Source organism: Chiloscyllium plagiosum, unplaced genomic scaffold, assembly GCF_037043375.1.
Source record: "Chiloscyllium plagiosum isolate Xiang-an unplaced genomic scaffold, Cpla_swu_hap1 HiC_scaffold_11, whole genome shotgun sequence".
NCBI lineage: Eukaryota > Metazoa > Chordata > Chondrichthyes > Orectolobiformes > Hemiscylliidae > Chiloscyllium > Chiloscyllium plagiosum.
The window spans coordinates 5,150,136-5,177,871 of record NW_028270149.1 but is presented as its reverse complement, the minus strand read 5'-3'; the positions used below and the strand labels follow the sequence as shown (position 1 = coordinate 5,177,871).

Below are 27,736 nucleotides of genomic sequence, written 5' to 3'. Positions count from 1 at the left end.
ACAATCACCATGCTCTGAATTCTTTCAGTTCACTAAATTCTGATCCAAACTGCTAAATCACCTTCAATCCTGAAACTCCATATTCTGTGCAATAGCCTACAGTGTGGAACCTTATCAAATGCCTTACTGAAATCCATATACACTACATCAACTGCTTTACTTTCATCCACCTATAATGTCACCGTCTCAAAAAACTCATAAGGTTAGTGTGGCATGACCCACTCTTCACAAAACCGTGTTGACTATCCCTAATCAAATTATTCCTTTCTAGATGATTAAAATCCTATCTCTTATAACCTTTTCCAACACCTTACCCACGACCGAAGTAAGGCTCACCAGCCTATAATTCCCAGAGTTGTCCTGACGCCCTTTCTTAAACAAGGGAACATAGCATGACATTCAACTTGAAGTCTGTACTTAACCAAAAGATCTAATCAATGCATATGAATGTCACTTTCACATGCACTGGCATTTAGTGCTTATTTCTCCACATGAAGGCTATTATCAGGTGAATGCCAGGATCAGCTATGATTAAAACTAACTGGTTTCTTCTTGTTAGTCATGGCTCAGTGAAAGCATTGTCACTGCAATGAAGGCTGGAGCTTCAACACACTCCAAAATCTGAGCTGACACTCCAGCGCTTTACTGAGGGACTGCTACACTGTCAGAGGTGCCAGCTTTAGGAAGGAATGTTAAACCAGATTGATGTAAACAAATTGTAGGGCGCACTGTTTTTGAAGTTAGCAATAGAACTTTCTCCTCTGCCTAGGTCAATATTTTGCCATCTTTTGCATGAATTTCCATTAAGCAGTGTCTCTCTCAAACCGTTACTCAACACAATCCAAATCAACTAGGCAAAAGTGATGAAGGGCTTTTGCCCGAAACGTCGATTTTCCTGCTCCTCAGATGCAGCCTGACCTGCTGTGCTTTTCCAGCACCACTTTGATCTAAAGAAGTCAAATCAAGCACAATACTAATTACTAAAAATGTACATAAGCCGTGCAAAAAGGACAGTACTCACAATGTGTAATGTATCACTGTTACACCTCAGGCCGTGGAACGAAATGACGTAGTCGATGGTAGTGTGTCTCAGGCTAGACCACCATCGTGCAATACAAATCTCAACGGTCTTCTCTTCCTACAAGAATTAAAAGGTTACAACAATACACCAGAGTAACAAAGCTTTCATATGGTAGATTGTTCAACAATTAAATGCAAGATGCAAGAATGAGTCACAGGTTTCAAGTAAGTTTTCAAAGCGTTGGGAGAATTTTTCAATGAAACTTTTACAACCCCAAGATGAGGAGGTGCTGGTGTTGGACTGGGGTCGACAAAGTTAAAAATCACACAACACCAGGTTATAGTCCAGCAGGTTTTTGTGGAAGTACCAATAAAAGAAATTGAAAATCCTGAAATGAAAACCAGAAGAAGTGTCAGTGAAGAGAGAAGATAGAATTGCTGAATTCCTACAGCGTGGAAGCAGGTTATTTGGCCCATCCAGTTCATACCAACCCTCTGAAGAGCATCCCACCCAGACCTACCACCTCCTACCCTATCCCTGTAACCTTGCATTTCTCACGGCTAGCCCACTTAGCCTGCACATCCGTGAACACTATGGGCAATTTAGCATGGCTAATCCACCTGACTTGCAAATCTTTGGACTGTGGGAGGAAACCGGAGCACCCAGAGGAAACCCACACCGACATGGGCAGAAGGTGCAAACTCTACATAGACATTCGTCAGGTGAAATCTCACTTCACCTGACAAAAGAGCAGTGCTCCAAAAGCTCGTGATTTTAATTTGGTGTCGTGTGATTTCTGACCCTGTATTTCTGACTTCTGAGTTCAGGTTATCAATCTCGTGAATCTCCTCTGCACCTTTTTTAGTGTCTCTGTGTCCCTTTCAGATATGGAGACCAGATTGTGGACTATACTACAAATGTGGCCTCAACAAGGTCCTATATGAGTTTAAGATGACCTCTTTACTTTTCAAATCTATTGTTTTGATTTATTATCTACCCACACATAAACGAGCTTCGGGGCCCATCAAATCCGTGCTAGCAATCTTCCCCCAAGAACTGTTTCCTGTAACTGTCACTTTTCCATTCACCTTTCAGAACTCAAAATATTCCCTTTAAAACAAATCTCTCAGGTCATTTCAAAATAATTTATGGACTCTGTTTCAAAACCAATTTGTTGCAAGGAACTGCATATTCTCACCATACTCTGTGTAAAGACTTCATTCTGCACGTACCTCCTCCTTGATACGTTTGTGACAATCTTAAATTGATCTTGTCCTTACTCTCTCACAGACCAGTGAAAGTAATTTATCATTACACACCACACTGCAATCATTTTAGAAAGCTTATGCAAGTTAAACTCAATCAATAAATCTAGAATATAAAGCTAATCCATGCTGACCATGTCTATCATCAATTATTGCAAAAAAACTATCTAGTTCATTGATGCCCCTTCCAAAAGGAAATCTCTCTTCATTACCTGGATACTACTTTAGACCCAGAGCATTTTTCAAAGAATTTCACAGAATCCCTACAGTGTGGAAACAGGCCACTTGGCCCAACAAGTCCACACTGACCCTCCGAACAATAACCCACACAGACCCATTCCCCTACCACTCTTTTACCCCTGCCTAATGCATCAAATCCAAACATCCTTGAAAACTATGGACAATTTAGCACAGTCAATTCACCTAACCTGCACATCTTTGGATTGTGGGAGGAAACCGGAGCCCTAAGAGGAAACCCACGCAGATATGGAGAGAATTTGCAAACCCTGCACAGACACAGTCATTGGAATTGAACCCGGGTCCCTGGCACTGAGAGGCAGCAGTGCTAACCAATGAGCCACCATGCTGTCCATCAATGAAGGTGCCCAGCATTGCAGCTGATTCTTAACTTTTCTCTGAAATGATCTAGCAAGCCATTCAGTGCAAGGGCTGAACAGCCTAGCATGTTCAATGACTTGCATTCATGGCTTGAGGTTTGTTGCACATCTATGCAATATTGTGCAGATGCCTTTATTATTTTCAAAGAATTCTGTAAGCTATGATCAGATGGCTGCAAGAGTGGTTCACGGATGTACAGAGTTGAAAGCTATACTCATTAATCAACAAAATAATTATAAATCCCAGGCTCCTGTTATTGCAGTGGCAATTCCTGAGAATATTGCTGCCTTCCTTTCTCTCTCAACACACGATAGTCTATGTGGTGCGTATATATTTCTGGCTACTTTTAATCCTTCCTGGTACAATGATGTATGCTTCTGCCTTGATCCAAAAACATGACCTATGGTCATCACTGATGCCGGTGTACTTACAAAGACTGGAAAAGCATCAGCTGCAGAGGCCTTTTCTGCTAAGTACAGGTGACGGTAGAACTCATGTACCCGAAAAGCCATCAGTTTCTGCAGCTGGATAGCATGCACGACAAACTCAGAGGTTGTATCTTCCGATTTTGAAGTCAGACTTATTTCTGAAATTAACAAAGACCTCAGTGAGGCGTGACGAGTTAACATAACACAGGGATAATCCTGCACTAGAAAAACTGCCCGGTGTTGCGAAAAGGTCCTGCTACTTTCACCATCACATGGAGTACAGCTTCACATTCTTTCACAGAGAGTTACTAACTGGAAGATCAGCTGAAAATATTTACACGTGCCACTATAATTATGACAGGTGTAGCTTGCAAATACTGACACACTCTCAGGGACCCTGTGCAAATACTGACACACTCCCAGGGACCCCATGTACAAAGTGGCACACTCACAGGGACCCTGTTTATATGCTAATACACTCCCAGGGACCCAGGGACTGACACACTCACAGGGCCCCATGTAAATATGGACACATTCTCATGGACCCTGTATAAATACTGAAACACCCCCAGGTATTCCATAGGAATACTGACAGTTTCAGCAAGAGGGATGGAGAGGCAGTGGGCTTTTAATTAGTCAGTAAGTTCCACAACTTTGCTTTATTAATTTTGTAGCACTGAAATCTCTTCCCTTTCCAAATATGTATTCAAATCTCTTTGCAAGTTATTATTGAGCCTGCTCCCACCATCCTTTTGGGACCTACATTCTAGTTCACAATAACTGGAATGAATGGATTGCTTGCCTAATCACCAGAGAGAACTTATTTATAAGTGAACATTTTAAAGCTTGCTGAAACATATAGGAATAGCCAAAAAAAAATTAACAATCACTAAGTAATTCACAAGAAAAATGCAAATTCACACCTTACAAAGCAAAGAGCATCTCAATTTCAGCTGCCTCAAATTAAGCATTTTTCTTCCCCCACTGCCCTTCTGCCTTATATCTTTAACAATACCATGCATTTACATAAACTTAATTGATAACACTGTGGGAGTGCCTTCACCACATAGACGACTGAAGTTCAAGATGGCAGCCCTCATCATCATCTTGTCCAGTACAAGATTGCAATGGGAAATACATATTGACATTTCACAACGATACATTTAAGAGACAATTTGCAAAGGTGTTCTTAATCTGATTGTTGTATCAGTTTTCTGTACCTTTTCAAATTCAGTTCATTATCAACAAAAACTCTTTGGCTTCCCAGGAATGTGACACCTACCAGCCCAGGTAGCTCCTTGGGGCACTTCAATGAAATGTCTTCTGATCTCTCCAGGCTTGAAATGCACATTTTTTTGCACAAGTTTGTATTCAGAAGTTGCATTTACACTATATCACAGATGCAAGAAAGACAATTAGAACAAATTTAATTATCTGAAATTGCAATTAAGTGACACAATTTCCTTTCTTAGAGAATTCGATATTTGTGCTCCACCCTTCCCAACTACGGCACAGGAAAAGGTGGGGACTGCAGATGCTGGAGATCAGAGTCAAAAAGTGTGATGCTGGAAAAGCACAGCCGATCAAGCAGCATTCGAGGGGCAGGAGAGTCTAAGTTTCAAGCATCAGCTCTTCTTCATTCCTGATGAACAGCATATGCTCGAAATGTCGACTCTCCTGCCCCTCGGACGCTGCCTGACTGGCTGCGTTTTTCCAGTGTCACACTTTCCAACTATAGCATAGTCTATTAATTAATATTAACTATGATAGTTTGACAAAGTAAAAGCTCAAGTTTCTACAGATCAGGTGATCATATGCCTTCTTCCAAAATACAATAATTTAGGATATCATACAAGATAAATTTGAGACAAGGTGTGGTGAGTGGAGCATGATTTTGAATGTACGGTTCCAAAAACTCTCCGCCACTGGGAATTTTCTTCGTCTCATGTCTGGTTACATTGCAGACTAACTGATAGAGATTGATTGCTGTGATTAGTCAACAATTCCATTATAATCATGATTGTATGACTGCCAGGATTAGTTGTGTTTTTTTTTGCTTATCCAGCAAATTCCCATGTCCCAGTTTGGATCCATTGTTAGTCACTTCTGGGACACTTGCAGCTCTTTTTCTCTTTGATCACTAACTCAGACTATTAAAAATATTTCAAAACTAGTTCTCACTGTGTGCTAAGTTCAGGAACATATTCTAAGCCAATGCAATTGTTTATAACAGTAACTGAGTGACTGAACTCAGCAGTTATTGCTAGTCTTTCCATCACAGGACTCTTCTCAAGGGGACTTTTCAGCTTATGATTGTGCAAATCCATCGTCTGGAACATAGCTCTAAAACTGGCAAGGAACTGCGCAAGGAGATGAAAGAACCTTAAGGGGCTATAAAAGGATATGGCTAAAGTATTAAACGAGGACAGGGCATCTGTCACCACAAAGGAAGGATGACACAAGTGCAGCACTAAAAGAAAAAGGGAAAGTTATGAACAAATTAATAGGTAGAGAAGCTAAAAATCTTAATACCTTTGCAAGTTATTTGATCTGAATGAGATGAATTCTTGCTCTCCAAAACTATGCTGGGCACATTTTAATCGTCAATGAAAAGAGAAACAGTATCAGAGGACTGGGGAGTTACTAATGTTACACCATAACTGAGAAAGGAAAGGGGCAAATCTGGGAAGTTCTTGGAAAACATTATCAGGGACAAAGTCAGCTCTCCTCTGAAACGGCTGGGTAAATCAAGGCAGTCAGCATGGAATAGTTAAAATCAAACTGTCTAACACAATCAACTTCTTTGTTGAGTTAAAACAGCAGGATGTTCAAAGAGAAGTAAAATCCAACAAAGAACTGCAGATCTGAAAGATAAACCAAAATTGTTGGAGAAAGTCAGCAAGTCTGGCAGGTCACTGAACTTGAAACTTTAATTCTGCTTTCACCACACAGATGCCGCTAGATCTGCTGAGTTCCTCCAGCAATTTCTGGTTTTGTTCTCTGATTTCCAGGGAGGTGGCTGCAGAATGGGAGCACTGTAATGGACAATGTTGGCCATGGAACAGGGTTAACTGTGACTCTATTCGATGAAATGAGGGGATGTCTATAAAAGGAAGCAAAACCCTGGTAATTCCTGCAGTGCCTTTCTGCACAGTGCCCCAAATACCAACTCAGAATCTTATAGGTATTCTTAGTTTTCTAACAATCTCAAGGGATGCCTGCCTTGAAGAAGTTTTCCTCCTCTCTCTACAAGAATCTCAGGGAGTCCCTCTCCCACTGCAACTCCCAGGTCATTTCCTCTGCCCTGAAGCTCTTCAACCATGCCGTGAAACAAACTCGGTACCACAGCCACATTTGCTTCAATCCCAGGGCATCAATGTGGACTTCAACAGCTTCCTCATTTCCCCTTCCCCCACCTCATCCTAGTTTCAAACTTCCAGCCCGCACTGTCCCCTTGACCTGTCCGGACTTGTCCGACCTGCCTAGCTCCTTTTCCATCTATCCACTCCACCCTCTCCTCCCTGACCTATCACCTTCATCTCCTCCCCCACTCATCTATTGTACTCTATGCTACTTTCTCCCCACCCCCACCCTCCTCTAGCTTATCTCTCCATGCTTCAGGCTCTCTGCCTTTATTCCTGATGAAGGGCTTTTGCCCGAAACGTCGGTTTTGCTGCTCGTCAGATGCTGCCTGAATTGCTGTGTTCTTCCAGCACCACTGATCCAGAATCTGGTTTCCAGCATCTGCAGTCATTGTTTTTACCTCAGAATTTAACAAGATGTTACTCAGACAGTAGTAAGGGTATGGAATGCATTGCCTGCATCGGTAATAGATTCGCCAAGTTTAAGTGCATTTAAGTCGTCATTGGACTGGCAAATGGATGTACATGGAATAGTGTAGGTGGGATGGGCTTCAGATTAGTATGACATCGAGGCGCAACATCGAGGGTCGAAGGGCCTGTACTGCGCTGTAATGTTCTATGTTTCCATTTCCTATCTGATTATTTGACAGAACTAAATTCTGTGCATTTACAACATTTTATGTTACCATGGCTCTTAAAGGAAGAGGCCACTTAGCCCCACAAGCCACTTCTACCATTCAATTAGATCATGGCCGATCTGCATCTTAACCTAAACTAGAAGTTCCAAAGAGAAGGCATGTTGGACCGAAAATGGTAACTCTGCTTCTCCCCTCACAGATGCTGTTCAACTGCTCAGTTTCTCCACCATTTTAAAAATTTTATTACAGATCTCCAAAATCATTTTTGTTTTGCTTTAACTGAATCCATGTTGGTCTTGTGACCTCCTTATACCCTTGCCAAAAAAAACCTGTCAATCTCAGTTTTGAAACGTGATCCCCAGGCTCAACCATGTCTTGGGGGAAACAAAGTTCCACATTTTCACTATCCTGGGCAAGAGAATGTTCGACATGACATCACTGCTGAATTACAGTGAGAAACGCAGCAAAGGGAAAAAGATGCTGCCCATGATTTCTTTTAAGATTAACAATAAATGAGGGTGGTGGAAGCAGAAAACCAGTTTTCACAAACCTTGAAGGAATGACGACTGTGACTGGAATTCGAAACAATGGACCGGCATCAGGGGCTGTCGTATCATAACCAAGGACCTGCAGCAAGGAACAGAAAAAGTTTATAACGCTTTAAAAAAATACAGTGCTCCCTCCACATTACTGGCCAATTTATCTTGTGCCAGAGCGGAGTGACTGTCCCTCTGAACTACAGTTTATATAGGGCCACATTCCACCAATCACATTTCTAGAGGATACTCTTTAGGTACTCATACTATAGATCGCACCTTGACTCAGTGTGTAGCACTTGCTAGTTTGCAAAGATGGTATTTGATAGTGGGCTGAAATGCGAAAGAAGTATGATTAAAACTAAGGATTAGATAATAGACTGCTCTACATTTTAAAAGCAAGTTACTGAGAAGTATAAGCGTTGTAATTGCTAGGTACACTGTTGCTTGTAGGGGCATGTTACTGCAGATCGATTGGCATCTGTGCAAAGTGCGACTCACCAAAGCAACAAGTAGCTGACTGACAACTGATCATTCTTCCACAGACCAGTGACAAACCAAAGGCCTTCTGTCTGTCATTAACTGTGATTTGCTCTCAGGGAGTTGAATATGTGACATCATTGATGAATAGCACTGAGGAACGCAGCAAAGAATTGTGGGTAGGAATGAGATGGTTATAAGCTTTCAAACCTCCAGAAATCTAAATTGCCCACAATGTTAGGTACATTAGTCAGAGGGGAATGGGTCTGGGTGGGTTGCTCTTCGGAGGGTCGGTGTGGACTTGTTGGGCCGAAGGGCCTGTTTCCACACTGTAGTGAATCTAATCTAATCTAAATGGAAGTGCTGTTATTGTCTCTGTAGTAAGAAACTATGAAAGCCTGAACAAAGCTAGTTTATTCTTCATCAGTTGCTGTAAACTACTGCTTTTAACCAATGAGTCAGAGACTTTATAAGTTGTGAACCAGTCACTCTGTGCGTCCTACAAGCAAATGGAAATCCCTCAAGGAAAGAGATTGAGCAGCAGCACATTCTGTCAAATCAAAAGGATCATCTCAGCAAATCTCTAACATGTTCCAATTAACATCCTTCCCACCTTTCCCTTCATCCTTAATAGCAAATTTTGTTTTTTGCCTGTCTACAGGTGTGTGTCGTCATTGGCGGCGGCGGGGAAGAGGGGTTATAAGGGAATTAGAGTTCTAAGTAGCACAATAATATGTCCACAGTTCGAGTTATTTACATGTAGCTATACTCTATCTGAAATAAATAGCAATTCTTGTTCAGTACAGAAATCTGGACTGTGTTTTCTGTCAACCTGCATTTAAAAAGTCAGATACATGAGATAATTCTGCATACTTTTATACAACTTGTAACTTTCGTGATAACTCTGGATTGATTTCCAGCAAACTACACCACTGAGGCATGACAAGTTTCAAAGTGTGTATTTTTCACTCAGACACGAACTGAAAAGGAAAACCAAGCAAGAAAACTAATCTTCTCAGTGTACGGAAAATAAGACTAAAACGGAGACTGGAATACTTGGGTGGAATGAAACTGGTTGAAAAACATAAAGAGAACTGACAGCCATTAAGAGACTGTAATCCCAATGGGGCAGTACAGGCAGACTGAAGATGACAGAAGTTAAGAATAGACAAGCCCAGCTTTGTCCGCACCCATTTCAGTTAAAGGTAACTTTGGTGGATCTACGCCACCCAGTCTGTTATTAGCAAAGTTGATTCGGGTGAACAATACATCCATGGAACTCAGGTTGGTTGGCAATCAGGCTAAGTTGTAGAAGGGAAGTTGAAATTCTTTGTGAGGAAGACTGAGCTTTGTCAGACTTCTTGGCTGAGATTAATGACATATGTGCGAAATGGACTGCCAAGCCAGCTTATAAGACCTGCCTTGGTTGCATTTGCCACTTAAATAGTAATTTATAATCATTTGGTCCGTGCTGTACATCTCTATGACTCTATGACTATTTGCCTGTAAATTCATATTTAACTTGGGTAGATTCTGGATTTTAGCTGACAGGCATGTACGCTGGATGGTATTTCATTGACTCCTGTAGAGTAAAACTGTCTTTTCCTCGAAACAGTTGTGGCCTTGTTCTTACATAAATAATGGGATTTGTGGTTTTTCCTTTTATCACTGGTCTTGAACGAAGTCATAACAATGAATTTCCACTCGATTTCTCAGCCTGATCCTTTACTGATTGCACAGACTGAATCAGTAAAGCTCCACATTTGGTCTCTCAATCAGAAATTGTCAAATATGAAGTCACAATCTTAAGTATTTAATTAATGTCAGCTATATCTCAGTCATTAATGCTCTCACTTTGACTTACAAGGTCATAGGTTCATATCCTATCCCACAGACATGAACACCAGACACTCCAGGAGTTAATTGCTGATCCCCTTTCTCACAGGGATGCATCTAGGGGTGTAGGCAGGCCATGTAAATGTCCCTGAAGATGCTGAGTAGAGCTCTCAATGCCTCCTTCAATTAAGGGTGGGTGGGGACTGTCAATTTGGCATCTTACCTGGAGGGTTGATGGTGTGTGGAGATGGATCAGGAACCTGAGTCCAAGGAGGTGCATATCACATCCTGACCCCTCCCCCCCCCCCCCCCCCCCGCCATATAACCCATCCAGTCCACCTCCACCCCACTAACTGGCTCCTGTGTATTCACCTCACCTGCCTGATTCCTGAAGCCTCCCTCATTGGCTGCAGCATCTGACCTCCTGTTGTTTCAGTCTGGTCACCACTTACTAAAACTGAAGCAGGCCACCGGATTAGTTGGAAACTCATTGAGTTAGTTTCTTCATCTTCAAAGGCTAAGGAGCCCCAACTGCAGGCTGACAGACAGCGAATTCTGTTGGGTCCTCATAACAGCCATGGAAAACAGCTGTGCAGGGGTTGCCACAGCTTTGCAGCTGGTGCTTTGTGGGTATCCTTGCAACCTTTAAATGTACCACTTTAAGTGCAGTACTGACTGATCATTGTACTGACAGATGTGTCAACTTTTAGATGAAATGTTAAACCATTCCTCATCTGCCTAAATGGGCAAAAAAGATTCCATCACTTAGAACAGAAGTGAGGCAGTTTCACCTGTGTTCTTGTGAATATTTATTCGTAACAAACATAACCAAAGCAGATGATTGGACAATTACAACCATATGCTAACCAAGAACACAACACCAAGTGAAACAAAAACCACAAAACATTGTGCCATCGAGCACAAAGGTGTCAAGTGATCACACGTCAAGGAAATCACATTCAACTGACCTCAGTGAAGTGTGGCCCTTCCTTGAGTCCTCGAGGATCCACCCTGACAGTCACTTGGCGGGATTGGTTCATCAGCTCCAGATGGGAGGGGATATGCACCCACGATGCATTGCAAGTCAAAGCTAGATGTATCTGAAGAGCTATCTTCTCATTGTGTTCTGTGCATATGAAATAAAACAAGGATACCTGAACCTCAGTGTCAAATAGCTGCCTCAAGCCTGGATTAAAGAACAAAGATCGAGGCTAATGTTCCAGTATATTGTTGTTGTTAGATGTGCCATCCTTCAGATGGGATTTTAAACTGTGGCCCTGTCAGGCCTTTAGGCTGCACATGAAAGATTCTACCATTTAAAGGAAGATTAGCAGAGGTCTCTGCAAATGTTCTGGCCAACATTTATCTTAAAATTAATTTGATAAAAATTACTAAATTAAAACAAAGAACTGCAGATGCTGAAGTTCCGAAACAGAAACAGAAATTGCTGACAAGACTCAGCAACTCCGACAGTATTTGCTGAGACAGAAACAGAGTTAATGTTTCGAGTCCAGTGACTCATCATCAGAACTAATAACAGCGAGGGAAAACTTGTACTTAAGCTGAAGACAAGGCTGGGGTAGGGGGGAAGGTAATGGATAAGTTGAGATGGAGCCCAGAGAGAGAGATATGGAAAGGGGAATAAATGACGGCATAATGAATGGCACACGCTACTTATTCTCTGCTACCCTCAGCTCTCATGATCCCTTATTCAGCTTCTCTTCTGTCCTAGCCAATAACCCATAATAACTGTCATCTGTAATTCTTTGATTTTTGTTTGTTTAGTGTTTAACTCATTGCCATATCTCTTTCAGGTATGCCCACCTTGAAGATATTCTGCTCCTCTCCCTGACAGGATTTCCATTCTAACCGTTTTTCTTGTTCACCAACATTACTTTTGTTGTCATTCCTGGTGTTTGACAAGTTATTTGCCAAAGCCTGCTTCCACTGTCACATCACGTTCCTCAGTGAGTGCCTCTGAATCAGACTCACTCCACGTGGATTCTGATTGAAGTTTCATCCTTTGTGTTTTGAATCCACCCAGGATCACTCCCATTAAATACAGATCCAGAGTCCTCAATGACACTGCACTGTGATGTACAACACTCCTCAGGCAGCTGCTCTCGCTACATCCTGAGATCCACACTCAGTGCTATGCGTCGTCAGACGCACACTCTCTCTCCACCTCACATTGGCTCAGAGCTGCCCTGCCCCCCCAGATCCACTTCATCCTCTGGCTTATTCGATGTGCTGACAAGAAACTTTTTCTTTTCCTTTAAGGCACTGAAGAACATAAGATGCAACTACTTAAGAGATAACACAGCCCTCTGGAACATTAATTCCCCCGCCCTTTCCCTCTGACTCCTTCGCCTCTCCTAACCCCATCTCCTGTCATGTATTTACTATCCCTTCTGACTTTCCACTCTTTGATGCTGAACATTCTGTACTGAGCAAAGGTCTTGGTTTTATCCCCCTGCATCCCCACAAAATGACACTGCACTCTTCTTCTGTTGGGTTTGCCTCCCTGCCCATTTCTTTGCTCGAGTCCTCTCCCTGTCCCACAGACTCCTTTACCTACCTCCAACACTTTCCCTCTACCTGGACCCCCCCCATTCTGGTCTTTTACCTACACTCGAACTATTCGTCAAGAACTCAAAACACGATAGAACAGCATCAGGTCACTAAAGGCTTTGCATTAAATGAGATATTATCTCTTCTATATCTTATGGTCTTTATGTTCTAAGGAGCAGAATTCGGCCATTTGGCCCGTGGATTCTGATGTGCCATTCAATCATGGCTGATATGTTTCTCAACCCCATTCTCCTGCCTTCTCCCCATTACCCCCTATCTCTTTACCAATTAAGAACCTACCTATCTCTGTCTTAAATATATTCAATGACTTGGTCACCACAGCTCTTGTGGCAAATGAGTTCCACAGATTAATTATTCTCTGACTAAAGAAATTCTGCTTCATTCCGTTCGAAAGGGTTGCTCCTTTACTCTGAGGCCATGCCCCCAAATCCTTGTATCTCCTACTGGTGGAAACATCATCTTTGTGTCCATTCCATCCAGGCCTCTCATCCTTCTAAACTCCATTAAATACAGATCCAGAGTCCTCAACCACTAATGTAACAGGCCTTTCATCCTTGGGATAATATTTGCACACATCCTCTGGACCCTCTCCAATTCCAACACATCCTTCCTTAGATATGGGGCCCAAAACTACTCCCAATACTCCAAATGCGGTCTGACCAGAGACTTATACAGACTCAGTGGTACATCTTTGTTAGCATTCCAGCCCTCTTGAAATGAATGCTAACATTGCATTTGCCTTCCTAACATGCAGATTCATTTGCCAGTTAACCTGAAGAGAATCCCGATTTAGGACTCCCAAGTCCCTTTGTGCTTCAGATTTCTGATGCCATTTCCCACTTAGAAAATTAATCCATGCCTCTATTCTTCCAATAAACGTGCATAAGCTCACACTTTCCCACATTGTATTCCATCTGCCACTTCTTTGCCCACTCTCCTAACCTGTCCAAGTCCTCCTGTAGCCACCCGATTCCTAGACATGACTTGTCCCTCCACCTATCTTTGTGTCATCTGTAAACTTAGCAGCAATACTCTCAGTTCTGAAGTGAATTGACTAGTTTGCTTGAACAATCAATCAGGTGCCTGTTCAAAAATAATTGAATAATCTCCTAATTGTTGTGTTCAATACTTGAAATTCAATAACTCTTATCACAGGTCGAAACTGCAACCAGTGAATTTCCAAAGCTTTGCTTCTTGCTGGTATACTCTTTGGAAGCCTATCACCTACAGTTGTGTAAAAAAAAATGAACTCTCTGGTTGCAAGGTCTCAGGTTTGGGACTGGATGGGAGGCATATTGTGCTCTGCTTGCTCAGTGGTTGGGCCAGACGGCCGTGGCATAGAGGCAGTCTCAGCCTGTGAACTGATGTGGGAAGAGAAAGACATTAAAGTCCAGTTGAAGCCCCAGAGATGAAGGTGGAGGGGTTCACATCACAGATGTCAGGAGAGGTCAGAGCACAAGATTAGGCTGGAGGGGTACTGTCATGTCATGGGTTAGAAGTGGACAGGTCGATAAAGTGTTAGAGGAGATTTTTGACTACAGGAGTGAAAAGGACAACTGCACATTTTTGCTAATTGGAAACAATAAATATTTGGCACTAACAGTAAAGTATAATTTTAAGATGAAACATCTCTGCACTTATTAACAGCCTCCTCAGATTTCTGACATGCCCCAGGGCACTGCACAGACAATGGTTTGTTGCTATCTTGGGCATAATTTCATGTCTCTTTAAATGGGCCTTCCTGTTAATGTGTCATGGGAAAGAACTCGAATCAAACAGCCACCAGTCCATTAAAACCCCTCAAACCACACACGCTTCTTGCATTAATGTTTTCCATACCTGCATTTTCCGGAAACACTGGCTCCACAGAAACAGAGAAGTCGATTGGCACTGACAGGTATGCTGGGTCCCTGAGGTAGATTCCACGAAGGTGCAATATTTTGATGCTGAAACCCAACTGGTGACATTTTACTGAGGCATTTTGGCTGAGGTAGTCATAGGCCTTTTCGATCTGCTCGGGAAAAATTAAACACACTGTTATGATGGAAACCCAGTCACCAGGAAACCCCAGTCGCTGTGCTGGGTAGCAGTTCTCACATCACTGGCTAACTAGCACTGTGCCTGACCTGAAACTAGTCAACTGATAATTGTACTAAAGATTTACTGGCACTGGAGGCAGTTTAGAAAAGGTTCACTAGGCTGATCCTGGGTATGGATAGGCTGCCTTGAGAGGAAAGTTAAGTAGATTGCGCTTGTACTCATGGGAGCTTAGAAGAATAAGGGGCAATCTTATTGAAAGATTCAAGAATCTGATTAGGTAGATGCAGAAAGGTTATTTTCCTTTGTGGGGGAATCCAGGACCATGGCGGACAATTTCAGAATAAAGGATCACTCATTTAGGAAAGAGACGAGGAGGCATTTTTCCTCTTGGAATGTAGTGAATCTGTGGAATTCTTTACCACAGAGAGCTGAGATTATTAAAGGCTGAGACAGACAGATTTTTCATCAGTAAGAGAATTTGGGGTTATGGGGAAATGGAAGAAAAGTGGAGTTGAGGATTATCAGATCAACCATAATCTCATTGAATGGCAGGCCAGATTCTAAAGGTTGAATGGCCTACTTCTGTTCCTATGTTACATGGTTTTACATACAAGGCACATATTTTCCTTCATCATTACCAGACAGCTCTGACCAAATGGAAACTGGGAAACTTGTTGTCCACAGCTTGAATATTGTGAACAGTTCTGGGATCCACATTTCATTCAGAAAGGACATCAAGATCTTAGGGAGGGTAATCAAGAGATTTACTCAGATGGGAGGTTTCACAGAACAAATTGGGGGAAATGGCTGTTATCGCACAGCTATGTCCATAACCAAAAAACAGAGTTTTAATTATTTGGCAAAAAAACCAAGTGTGATGGTTCAGAATGTGCAGCCAGAACGGGCAGTGGAAACAGATTCAGTGGTAACTTTCTAATGAGAGTGAGATCAGTGTTCACAAAGGGCTATGGAGAAATGACAAAGAATAGGACTAATTAAAATGTCTGAAGAGCCAGCATACAGCCTCCCTTCTGTGCTACATGATCTCTGATTCTTGTTCCTAACCTTCAAACTGGAGAGATAAGGCAGGAACTATCAGCAGTGCTTCACCTGAGGCCCACTGAAGATGTTAACTAGCAGGGTGACGAAACTTCTGGAAATGAACCTTCCAGCTCAGCGAGCAAACCTACATCCAGAGATAAAGCAATAAATCATTCAGAATGAGGAAAATGGAAGAGGTGAAGACTGGGTGAGTTTGATTACATTTGCTGCTAGAGATCAAACAGCAGAACTAATGAACAGGAATTGTCTTTGTTTCTCACTATTTTTATTACTATTCTATCAAACCAGACTGCTCTCGTCTGTTAAACACAGACACGGGAGATCATTCAAGTGGATCACGGCTGATCTGAACCTCAACTTCACTAATTAATTTTTGCTTCATAACCTTTAATACATTCGCCCAACAAAATGATCATCATCGATGAAAACTTTATATCAAATTGCATTTCATGAGTAACTCCAACAAAGATAATTGTCATTTGAATGGAAAAAAAGACTTGTAAAATATTTTGTTTTGGAAAGGAACAGAGAGTAGGATATAGGCAGCTAAATGGTGGAGCTCACATGGTCATAATGAGACTGGTCTATATCTCAGTGTTGTGAGGGGTGGGTTTGCAGGACTGGAGTGCATCACAGTGAGAAAGGAGGGGAGCAAGGTCGTGGAGAGATTCAAAAGTAAGGATAAATTATAAAATGAAGAAATCAAGATGTTGCATGACCAGGGTGTCAGTGTAGATCAGAGGGCATGGGGTAATCAGGAAACAGGACCTGGTGTGACTTAAGACACGGCCAGTAGAAATCCAGATGACTTCCGATTCGTGGATGGTCGAGGTAACAAAGGCATGAACGAGACCATTAGAGCAGGCCACAGGAAGAGAATTAGGCCATTCAGTCCACCATTCAATCATGGCTGATATGTTTCTCAATCCCGTTCTCTTGCCTTCTCCAGCAACACTCGTTCTCCTGACTAATCAAGAACCTATCTGTTATAATACACTCAACGACTTGGTCATCACAGCTCTTGTTGAAAATGAGTTTGATAGTTTTCCCACCTTCTGGCTAAAGAAATTCTTCAACTCAGTTCTAAAGGATTGTCCCTTTATTCTGAGGCCGTACCCTCGACTCTTAGCCTCTCCTACTAACAGAAGCATCTTCTCCACGTCCACTCTATCCAGATATCTCAGTGAAATGCAAAGAAATCCCTTCTCATCCTGCTATACTCTGAGTACAGATCCAATCTCCGCATCTGCTCTCATATGTCAAGCTCTTCGTCCCTGGGATCATTCTGGTAAACCTCCTCAGGACCCTCTCCAATGCCAACACTTCCCAAAATTGCTCACAATATTCCAACTGCAGTTTGACCAGAGTCTTCTACAGCCTCAGCAGTACATCCCTGCTCTTGTATTCCAGTGCTCTTGAAATGAATGAGGATTTCAGGAGTAGAAGAGCTGAGAAAGGGGTGTAGTTGGGTAATCAGACTATTGAAGCATTGTCAATAACATCACAACAGCTTGAATCTATAAATATCGATAATGTAGCAAAATATTCCAAGTGCCTTCACAGGGATGATTGCGTGTCAAAATTTGACTCCAAGGCAGACAAGGACGTATGAAGATAGATGAATCAAAATCTAATTTTAAGGAGTGTTTTGAAGGAAGATTGAAAGATGGACTGCTTTAGGAAGGGAATTCTGGAGTTTAAGACCCCGAGAGAGTTTACATCATAGCCACCAGCGGTGGGATAAAACAAGTTGGGAAGCACAAGGAACCTGAATGGGACAAGTGCAGAGATGTTTACAAACTGGAATGGTCAAAGAGATAGTCAGGGGGTGAGATCTGTGAAAAGATAGAAACAATGAGATTCTGAAGATGGAGATGTTATTGAATTGAGAGTTACAGGGGTGATGAAGAAATGCAGGTTGGTGTCAGTTAGAATACAGGCAGCAGAGGTCAGCATAAGCTGGTGGGTGGATGCTGGCTGTCAGAAATGATAGACACTTCTAGTTATGAGAGGAACACAGACCCAAGTGATGAAGTAATCACCAGCTCACTTCAGCTTTTTAAAAAAAGGTTTCTAATCAATTCCTGAACCAGAGAGAGTGACTGGAGCTATCGCAATATTAGTGACTTAGCAAAGATGTTGAAAACGATTGCTAACTTGGTTGATTTACCTGAATGATCCCATGGCCTTGTGCAAAAACTTCAACATCCTCCACTTTCAGTGCTGTGTTCTCCAGAGCACGTCGCACCGAGTGTGTAGTGTAACAAATGCCATTTGCTTTCAATGCTAAAGTGTTGATGAAAAGAACATCAATATAAGTATTGCTAATATAAGTATTCACATAAAATGCAACATAGCACAAATCATTTTGCATAAAAGGTAAATGTAAGATTACCATTAATAAATCCAATAAGCAGTACAGAGAATTGTTTTTTTTAAACTCAAGCATGGAGAAGATGTAGATCCTGCCTCAACATGGCAAGGAGACAGCTTTAATGCATTTAAGAAGCTAGATACACAAGGGAGAAAGGAACTTCTGTCGGTTGGCTGAAATATGGTTAAGAGGAGAGTCATATGGAACATAACCATTGGTATAAACCCATTGTGTTACATGGCCTATTTCTCAGTTGTAAGATGCAATTCAATGTTGTAGTTATAAACCAAGGTAAGGTTATTTATGCTTCCCTCCATTTCAGTAATATTGCAGTGCCAACAAGATTCACCTTTATAAAGGGGTTACCATCAAGATTCTAGCATGTCCATGCCTTCAAATTTTTCATATTTATTCTTTGAATGTGGGCATCATTGGCTGGGCCAGCATTTATCGCCAATTCCTAATTGCCCCCAAGAAGGTGGTAGCGAGCTGCCTTCTCCAGCAGCTGCAGCTAAAGTATATTGCATGTTGTCAGGTGGGGGAGACATTAAATCACACCACAAATCTACAACAAACTCCACCCACTGTTGAGCAGTCAATAAGTCAGGACAGTTCACTGATTTGAGAGAGATTATCTTGTTTCAGGGACAGTCTGGCTTACTCTCATGTCTAACAATGACGCTCAGCTTGGAATTTTAATCTTCCTTTAATCATGCCTGATGGATGTGAACTCTTACTTGACATGACATTCATGTACCTGTTAATGGAAGACTTGCAGAAATACCAAATCTTCATGGGAACCTTAGGGAAACTTTGCACTGCAGGAGGAGATCTGGATTTGATTCCAACCTAAATTACTGAGCATAACACCCAACATTTCCTGAGAAATTGCCCTTGCAGGTGCACTGTGTTCATACTGTGGGCGTTTCTATGTTGCAAATTTTACATAATTGTGTCAGATAGTAATGACCACATCTGTCACTTTTCCATAAATGTTTAAAGTTTCATAGTTTTGTGCACAAAAGTTATAGCTTGCTAAATTATTTATTAATAAATCCATTATCAATTATTAATGTATAAATTAATTATTAAGTTAAAATGACAGCATGCTAGATTTAATTCATTCCAACTCTGGAAATATGCAGATTTAAACCTAGTAACAATCTGGCCACCCACACTGATTTAGTAAAATGGTCTCAATTTTAAGAGCCAATTTTTACTTATCACCACTTGACCCTCAAACTTCTGAGCAGCTAGATCTCATGATGGGGACCTCTACATATCAACGCAACTCGGTACAGCCCTCTTCACTCATAGCCAAGCGTGTGACTGGAATTAAACCATCTAATGTAGACAAATGCCAGTGAATGAATGCTGATTTCAAAGTATGAATTTAATCTATTCAATTGCATCTTTGCTGGGATTACCTGTTCAGAATGAAGTTTTCAACTCATCTATATGGAAAAACTGCATGATATATATTGAGGACCATCAGCAGTATGCATTGATATATAGAACTACAAAGAATTTTGCAAAGCAAGGATAATCACTTGGCCCACTCGCTTATGTCAGTATTCATGCTTGCTATAAGCACTCTCCATTCTACTTCATCTCATCCTCTTAATACCCTTTATCCTTCATGTGTTTACCTAACGACTTGAAAACTAACGACAATGTAAAATTCAACCACGCCCAATGATAGTGAATTCCATGTTTTCACAACTCTCTTGGCAAAGACATTTCTCTTGAATTCTCAACTGGATTTATTACGGGCCATTTTATATGGTCCCTATTTCCATAAGGGATTATTTCCACATCTTTCCTGGGGTCCTGCATAATAAGGTCACCCCACTGACTTTGTGATTGCTGTACTAACTCAACAGTGTGAGACAATTATGCTGCTTTACAAATCACTTGTGCAATTGCACTTAGTCATAGTATAGTGTATTTAGCTCTGACTAAGCCAAGTTGCAGTGTAGTACATGCACTGTCTACAACACACAAGGCCCTGCGTATTCATGTACGTAGTTTTCAGTTCATGTAAGTCTGACATACTGCGAGCATAACAATTCTGAAGTGGTTGTCAATGTAATTCTTCATACACTCAAGATTATTTAGCAAATAATGTCCAACGGTGGAATCACTGCACCAGTTTCAACTCAACAAAATACCTGACAGCCTATTGGTTGAATGACTGCTTTATTTCCCACAGCAATGCAGTGACCAATCAAATGCGGAGCCACTTTACTCTCACTGTCCGACACTTTTGATCAGCTGCAGAGATTTGTTATTCAGCATGGCAACACTCCATCAAACTTCTTGTACAATATTTTGATCTCTTTGCTGTTATGTCTTGTGCCTGTGTGCTTCTCTTCACTCTACCTGGTGAAGGAGCAGTGCTCTGAAAGCTTGTGATTTCAAATCAACCTGTTGGACTATAATCTGATGTCATGTGACTTCTGACCATGACCACTCAAGCTGCCCGGTTTAAATTTTAACAAAGCCTGATACTTGACTGTCAATCATCATTAACTGGTGCATTCTCCATGGCGTTTGTCTCTACTAACATATGCCACTTGAAAACCAAATCAGTACTCTTCCCTCAAATATATATATTTATTTCCTATTTAATTGGGATTCTTGCAAATTCTCCTGGTCAGTGCAGGATGAAACACTTTTAAAGAATATGTCTTTTTTTTGACAAAAACCAAGAAAACTATGACTAAAAAACTGTAGTTGCAGATTTTGAGAGAGTACAGATGAAAGCAAACAGAATGATTTAGCATTCTTTAAAGTAACACAAGCAGCAGAGGTAGCCTGGTATCTCAGGTGGATGTTTGATTTATCAATGTAAGCTGTGCTGGCTTGAATACAAACAGTTGAAGCAATACACACACTTCTGATACAGGAGCAGAATGAGATTTGAAATCTGAAACTGTATGCAGATCCTCCTCCATTTTTACCATCAAAGCCCCAGAGTATTAAGGACTGTACCTGAGATCAGCAGAGCAATGCCTCCACAGGCATTAGGAGAGGACATTGAAGTTCCGTTCATCAGTTCGGTGCCTCGAAGTGTCCAGTTGGGGACTGATGCTATGGCTCCACCTGGAGCAGTGATACACACTCCCAATGCTCCATCAACACTAATTAATCAAAAAGAATTGGTTAGCTCAATGCTGGCCTTGGCAGAGGTCGAATAAAGATGCATTATTTTGGACCAAGGTTCATTGTTTTAATTTATGAAGATAGGCAAACTGAAGCTGGAGAGGAGACACAAGGAGGTGATAACGAGGTGAAGAGAGCCAGAGGATTACTCCAGATAAGGTGATGATAGCCATGGACTGTGTGTAGTAAAGGTGGATCAACTCACCAACTGCGCACTAACTTGGGATCCCAATCACACGTTTGGGGGATTCTGAAGCAGTCATGCCAAACTCAAAACGCTAACCTTGTTTCTCTTTCCATTAATGCTGCCAGACCAGCTGCATTTTTCCAACATTCTCGGGTCTTTGATTTCAACTGCAAGCACTGGCCCATTAAATGATTCAATTGCCACCAGGAGTTAGGAGTTGGCAGTATATTGGCAAGGTAGCAGTGGCAAGGACCATTACTGAAACACAGCCTGGATCACATGACTCGATGTTTCTCAACCTCTTCTCCATTCTGTATTTCCACTGCTTTCAAACTTTTCAATATGTAAGTACTGATGAAATTATTAACTTTAATGACTATTTGGCCCATCTATAAAGACCCCCTGTAAATACTGACATAAGTCCAGGAACCCATGAAAAATACAGACACCCCTCAACAGATTCCCCGTGTATATAGATTAGATTAGATTCTTTACAGTATGGAAACAGGCCCTTCAGCCCAACAAGACCGTCCGAAGGGACCCACCGACCTCAATCAGACCCACTCCCCATATTTAACCCTGACTAATGCACCTAACACTATGGGCAATTTAGCATGGCCAATTCACCTGACCTACACATCTTTGAAATGTGGGAGGAAGCCGGAGCACCCAGAGGAAACTCACACAGACAGGGAGAGAATGTGCAAACTCCACACAGACAGTTGCCTGAGGGTGGAATCGAGCCCGGGTGCCTGGTGCTGTGAGGCAGCAGTACTAACCACTGAGACACCATGCTGCCCATATAGATTTACACTTTTGCAGACCTCACTTAAATTATGATAAGATGCTGGCAGCTTCCCTTTAAATATGAAAGAGGTGAGTGACCACACTTGCATTAACTTCCATAAGTGACTGTCAGCTGCACAAAGACGTGCCATCATTGCAGACACATTTTTAACCATGAATAGCGATACAAATCACAAGTTAGCCCATACAGAAAATTGCAGACAGAAACACTCTGTTACTCATACACACTTTGAAAACCTGTGCAGAACAGGACCATAATAAAGCAGAAAGATTTAAGTATTCACACTGCATCAAAATGTAATGCAAACAGTCAGCAACTCGCTGCAGAAGTTACTGAATGCATCTTTCCACTGATGGGAAGCAAAGCATCTCTTCTCATATTTTGGGTCAGCCTCATATCCTCTGCCCACAGCTACAATCCTGCCATCCATCAGCTCGCACCATTAAAATCACTCATTTGCTTCCTTTAGAACAAGTGCAAACATAAATTAATGTGGGACAAAGACAGACTTTGTTATACACCAGTCTTGCTTTGTGTATCTGCACATGCAATCAACAAACTGAAAAACAGGATCAGCAGTGGCACAATGACGAGTACTCTCATCTCCCAGACCGAAGGTTGGGCACTTGAACCCCACTCTCAACTATTTATTGAGGACAAGATGTAAGCCATCATTCCCAGTGTGATACTATAAGAATGCTACGCTGCTGAAGGTACTGACCCTAGGTTCAGACCAATAAAACCTCAAAGGAAATACCACCACCAACAGCTTCCCTGCTGAGCAAGCCAAGTGGTGAAGGGCAGAAAGCTGGAGATGGACACAAGGTTAGGCCTGGAGTAATGCAAAGTTCTTGAAAGGTTGTAACATTGGAATAGTTTAGACAGGTAGTAAGGGAGAATCCATGGAATAAAAGGACAAAAATTTTAAAATCAAGATATTGCTTAACTGGGAGCAAATACATGTCATGAGCACAGGTGCAGTGGTAAAATGGGACATGGCAACAGTTAGAATACAGACCTGTGGATGAGGAACTTAACAGGGTAATGCACAATAAAAGATAGTGTGGAAATAAATTGGATTTCTAATTCTAAAAAGGTACAAAACACTAACAGCATCATTGGCCTTCCAAGTGGGCTTGAATTTAAGAAGGAAAGTGTTCTTCAATTGTACGGGTCTCCATTTGGAGTAATACAATACTGCTCCAAACCGCAGCAATAAGAGTCAGAGAGAGCAATAGCAAGATAAATTTACCTGGCTGGGGAATTTTCAAGACTGAAATCAAATGTTTTCTGCTAGCAATGCACATCAAGTGCTGAAATGAGATAATTTCAAATCTAATGGCTATATGTAGTCAAACATACCAATCATGCTACACAGAGCTACCAACAATACAGCTGGGTGGAAGATGAATGTAGGTATAGAACACCTGTCCCAGTTCCATGAATTAGCAATGCAACTCTCAGTTCAGCACCTCACCCGATCCTAATGGCCGTCAGATTATTAACTTCTCAAGCACGAAGAGACAACGAAGATCGAAGTATACAAGGGACAAGTAAGATGACTCTGATCACAGCTCCAGTATAAAATATTGACCAGTGAGCAACGAAAATATTGTGCAGCTTCAATGTTGATTTTTTTTTAAAATTGCGAAGGCAACAGATAGCCTAAAAGAACATCTTATGAATTTTTCTGATTGGCGGTTTCCCTCAGGTGCAACGGCAGTGCGTAGGGGCTGTCAATTACAGTTTCCAGATGGAATATAGGCTGTCAGCAGGAATATCAGATGGGATATAAACACAGGACTAGGCCATTCAGCCTCTCAAACCTGTCCTGCCATTCAGTTTGTTTATGGCTGATCTGATTTTTATCACAAACAACCTGATTTAGTATTGCAACTTTTACAATATCAGAGTCAAGATTAGAGTGGTGCTGGAAAAGCACAGCAGGTCAGGCAGCATCCGAGGAGTAGGAAAATCGACTTTTCAGGCAGGAACCTTTCATCAGGAATGAGGCAGGGAGCCTCTGGGGTGGAGATAAATGGGAGGGGGTGGGGCTGGGGAGAAGGTAGCTAAGAGTGCATTGGTGGATGGAGGTGGGGGTAAGGATGATAGGTTGGAGAGGAGGGTGGAACGGATAAGGTGGGATAGGAGATTGGCAGGTAGGAAAGGTCATGAGGATGGTGCTGAGCTGGAAGGTTGGAACTGAGGTAAGGTGGGGGGAGGGGAAATGAGGAAACTGGTGAAGTTCCACATTGATGCCCTGGGGTTGAAGTGTTGTGAGGTGGAAGATGAGGCGTCCTTCCTCAAGGCGTCAGGTGGTGAGAGAGCGGCAGTGGAGGCGGCCCAGGACCTGCATGTCCTCGGCAGAGTGGGAGGGGGAGTTGAAATGTTTGGCCACGGGGCGGTGGGGTTGATTGGTGTGGGTGCCTTGGAGATGTTCCCTAAAGCGCTCTGCTGGGAGGCGTCCAGTCTCCCCCATGTAAAGGAGACCACATCGGGAGCAACGGATACAATAAATGATATCGGTGGATGTGCAGGTGAAACTTTGATGGATGTAGAAGGCTCCTTCTGTTCCTTGGATGGAGGTGAGGGGGGTGTTGTGGGCGCAGGTTTTGCAATTCCTTTGGTGGTAGAGGAACGTGCCAGGAGGGGAGGGTGGGTTGATGGGGGCCATGGACCTGACGGAGGAAACAGTCTTTGCAAAAAGTGAAGAGGGGTGGGAAGGGAAATATAACCCTGGTGGTGGGGTCTGTTTGTAGGTGGCAGAAATGTCGGCGGATGATGCGGAGGTTGGTGGGGTTAAATGCGAAGACCAGGGCGGTTCTGTCCTTGTTGCGGTTGAAGGGGTGGGGTTCGAGGGCGGAGGTGCGGGATGTGAATGAGATGTGTTGGAGGGCATCTTCGATCACATGGGAGGGGAAATTACGGTCTTTAAACAAGGTGTGCTCTGTGGTGGAACTGATCCTCCTGGGAGTAGATTTGGCAGAGGCGGAGGAATTAGGAATACAATATCCTTGCCTCATGAAAAATCTGCCAATTTCAGTTTTGAAACTTTTAATTTACCTTCATGGGAAGAAAGTTGTATAATTTAAGGAGAGGCTGAATAGGCTGGGGCTATTTTCCCTGGAGCATCAGAGGCTGAGAGGTGACCTTATAGGCATTTATAAAATCATGTGAGGCATGGATAAGGTAAATAGACAAATCTTTTTCCCAGGATGGGGGAGTCCAGATCTAGAGACCATAGGTTTAAGGTGAGAGGGGAAAGATTTAAAAGGGACCTAAAGAAGAACTCTTTCACCCAAAAGGCAGCATGGAATGAGCTGTCAGAGGAAAGTGTGGAGGCAAGTACAATTACAGCATTTAAAAGGCATCTGGATGGGTATATGAAGAAGAAGGATTTAGCGGGATATGGGCCAAATGCTGGTAAATGGGACTGGGTCAGATTGGGACATCTGGTCAGTGCGGACATGTTGGAGGGTTTCTGCACTGTATAGACTGGAATTAAAGAGATTACAAGACACTAGAATGCATTTGTTGTGAAATATGTTACACAAAAAAAATCAAAAGGATAAGGATTAAAATACATTGTTAAAATTTAAGTATACCTAAGTACAAACATAAAAATGCTAACAATCAAAACTATATGATATTTATAGTGTCGGCGATTCTCCTTTATCATTCTTACAGATAGAGTCAGGTAAATTCCCAACAGGAAAGTAAATTTTTAAAAGATACAAAAGCTTTCCTCGGAAGTTCAGTGTTCTTCATTTTCTCGTGGCATTTGGAGGAGAAGCGACGGCGAGGACCAGAGGCCTGATGGGAAGGTAAATCTTCAAAAGATATAAAAGCTTATCTCGTGCACAGTCGGAGCACACACTGAGCAGGAGCGGACAGGGGACTGCTGGGTAAGGGAGGCTTATATTTGGGTGGTTACTTTACCTGCAACACCACTCGGGTTGTCTCTCCCAACCGTCCTCCTCCTCTAACCAAAAAACAATGTACTGTGGGCTGGATTGGTAAGGTGACTAGGTTTTTTTTGTTTTAGTTTTTCAGTAGTCCCACTGGGAATTTAGAATAGTGGGAATAGCAGTTAGGGCAGTTGAATGTTCCTCCTGCAGAATATGGGAGGTAAGGATCACTACTAGTGTCCAAGCTGACTGCATCTGTTGGATGTGCACCCAACTCCAGCATATCGAAAACTGTGTTAGTGAACTGGAGCTGGGGCTGGATGAACTTCGGATCATTCGGGAGGCGGAGGGGATTATTGAGAGGAGTTACAGGGAGATAAGCACACCTCAGGTACAAGATGAAGGTAGATGGGTTACAGTCCTGGGGACGGAAAAAGAACCAGCAGGCAGAATAGGGATCCACTGTGGCCGTTCCCCTCAACAACAAGTATACCGTTTTGGATACTGTTGGGAGGGAGTTACCAGGGGTAGGCAGTGGGGCACAGGTCTCTGGCACAGAGTCTATCCCTGTTGCTCAGAATGGAAAGGGGAAGGAGAGAAGAGCATTAGTCATTGGGGAGTCCATAGTTAGGGGGACAGATAGGAGGTTCTGTGGGAACAAGACAGACTCACAGTTGGTGTATTGCCTCCCAGGTGTCAGGGTTTGCGATGTCTCGGATCGTTGAAGGGGAGGGGGATGCAGCCCCAAGTCGTGCTCTATATAGGCACCAACAAGACAGGCAGGAAGGGAGATGGGGATGTAAGGCAGAAATTCAGGGAGCTAGGGTAGAAGCTCAGAGTTAGAACAGACATAGTTGTTATCTCTGGTTTGTTTCCTGTGCCACATGCTAGCGAGGTGAGGAATAGGGAGCGAGGGGAGTTGAACACGTGGCTACAAGAATGGTGCAGGAGGAAGAGTTTTGGATTCCTTAGTAACTGGGGTTCTTTCTGGGGTAGGTGGGATCTCTACAAACAGAATGGTCTTCACCTGAACCAGAGGAGTACCAACATAATGGGGGGAAAATTTGCTAATTCTCTTTGGGTGGGTTTGTACTAATTCAGCAGAGGGATGGGAACTGAAATTGTAGTTCGATTTTATGGGAGGTTGACAGTAGTGAAGTCAGAACTAAGATTTCTGACTTGAAGCTGCCATTGGAAGCAAGAACTTGGTTTGAAATGTATCTATTTCAATGCCAGGAGCATCCAGAATAAGGTGGGTGAACTTGCAGCATGGGTTTTGATGTTGTGGCCATTTCAGAGATATGGGTAGAGCAGGGGCAGGAATGGTTGTTGCAGGTACCAGGATTTAGATGTTTCAGTAAGAACAGAGAAATGATGAAAGAGGGGATGCTGTGGCACTGTTAGTCAAGGACAGTA

General features: G+C 42.4%; 1 protein-coding gene across 1 annotated transcript in view; it reads right to left on the bottom strand.

Annotated features, from left to right (window-relative positions):
* LOC122557441 (tripeptidyl-peptidase 2-like) overlaps positions 1 to 27,736 on the bottom strand; it is a 132,157-nt gene that overhangs the window by 44,782 nt on the left and 59,639 nt on the right. Inside the window, exons 11-18 of the mRNA XM_087991847.1 lie at positions 21,247 to 21,395; positions 18,049 to 18,164; positions 14,616 to 14,787; positions 11,153 to 11,310; positions 7,883 to 7,959; positions 4,615 to 4,721; positions 3,336 to 3,490; positions 1,022 to 1,138 (exon numbers count right to left, since the gene is read on the bottom strand). Coding sequence (XP_087847973.1) covers positions 1,022 to 1,138; positions 3,336 to 3,490; positions 4,615 to 4,721; positions 7,883 to 7,959; positions 11,153 to 11,310; positions 14,616 to 14,787; positions 18,049 to 18,164; positions 21,247 to 21,395 — 1,051 coding nt within the window. The remainder of the gene's footprint in view (positions 1 to 1,021; positions 1,139 to 3,335; positions 3,491 to 4,614; positions 4,722 to 7,882; positions 7,960 to 11,152; positions 11,311 to 14,615; positions 14,788 to 18,048; positions 18,165 to 21,246; positions 21,396 to 27,736) is intronic.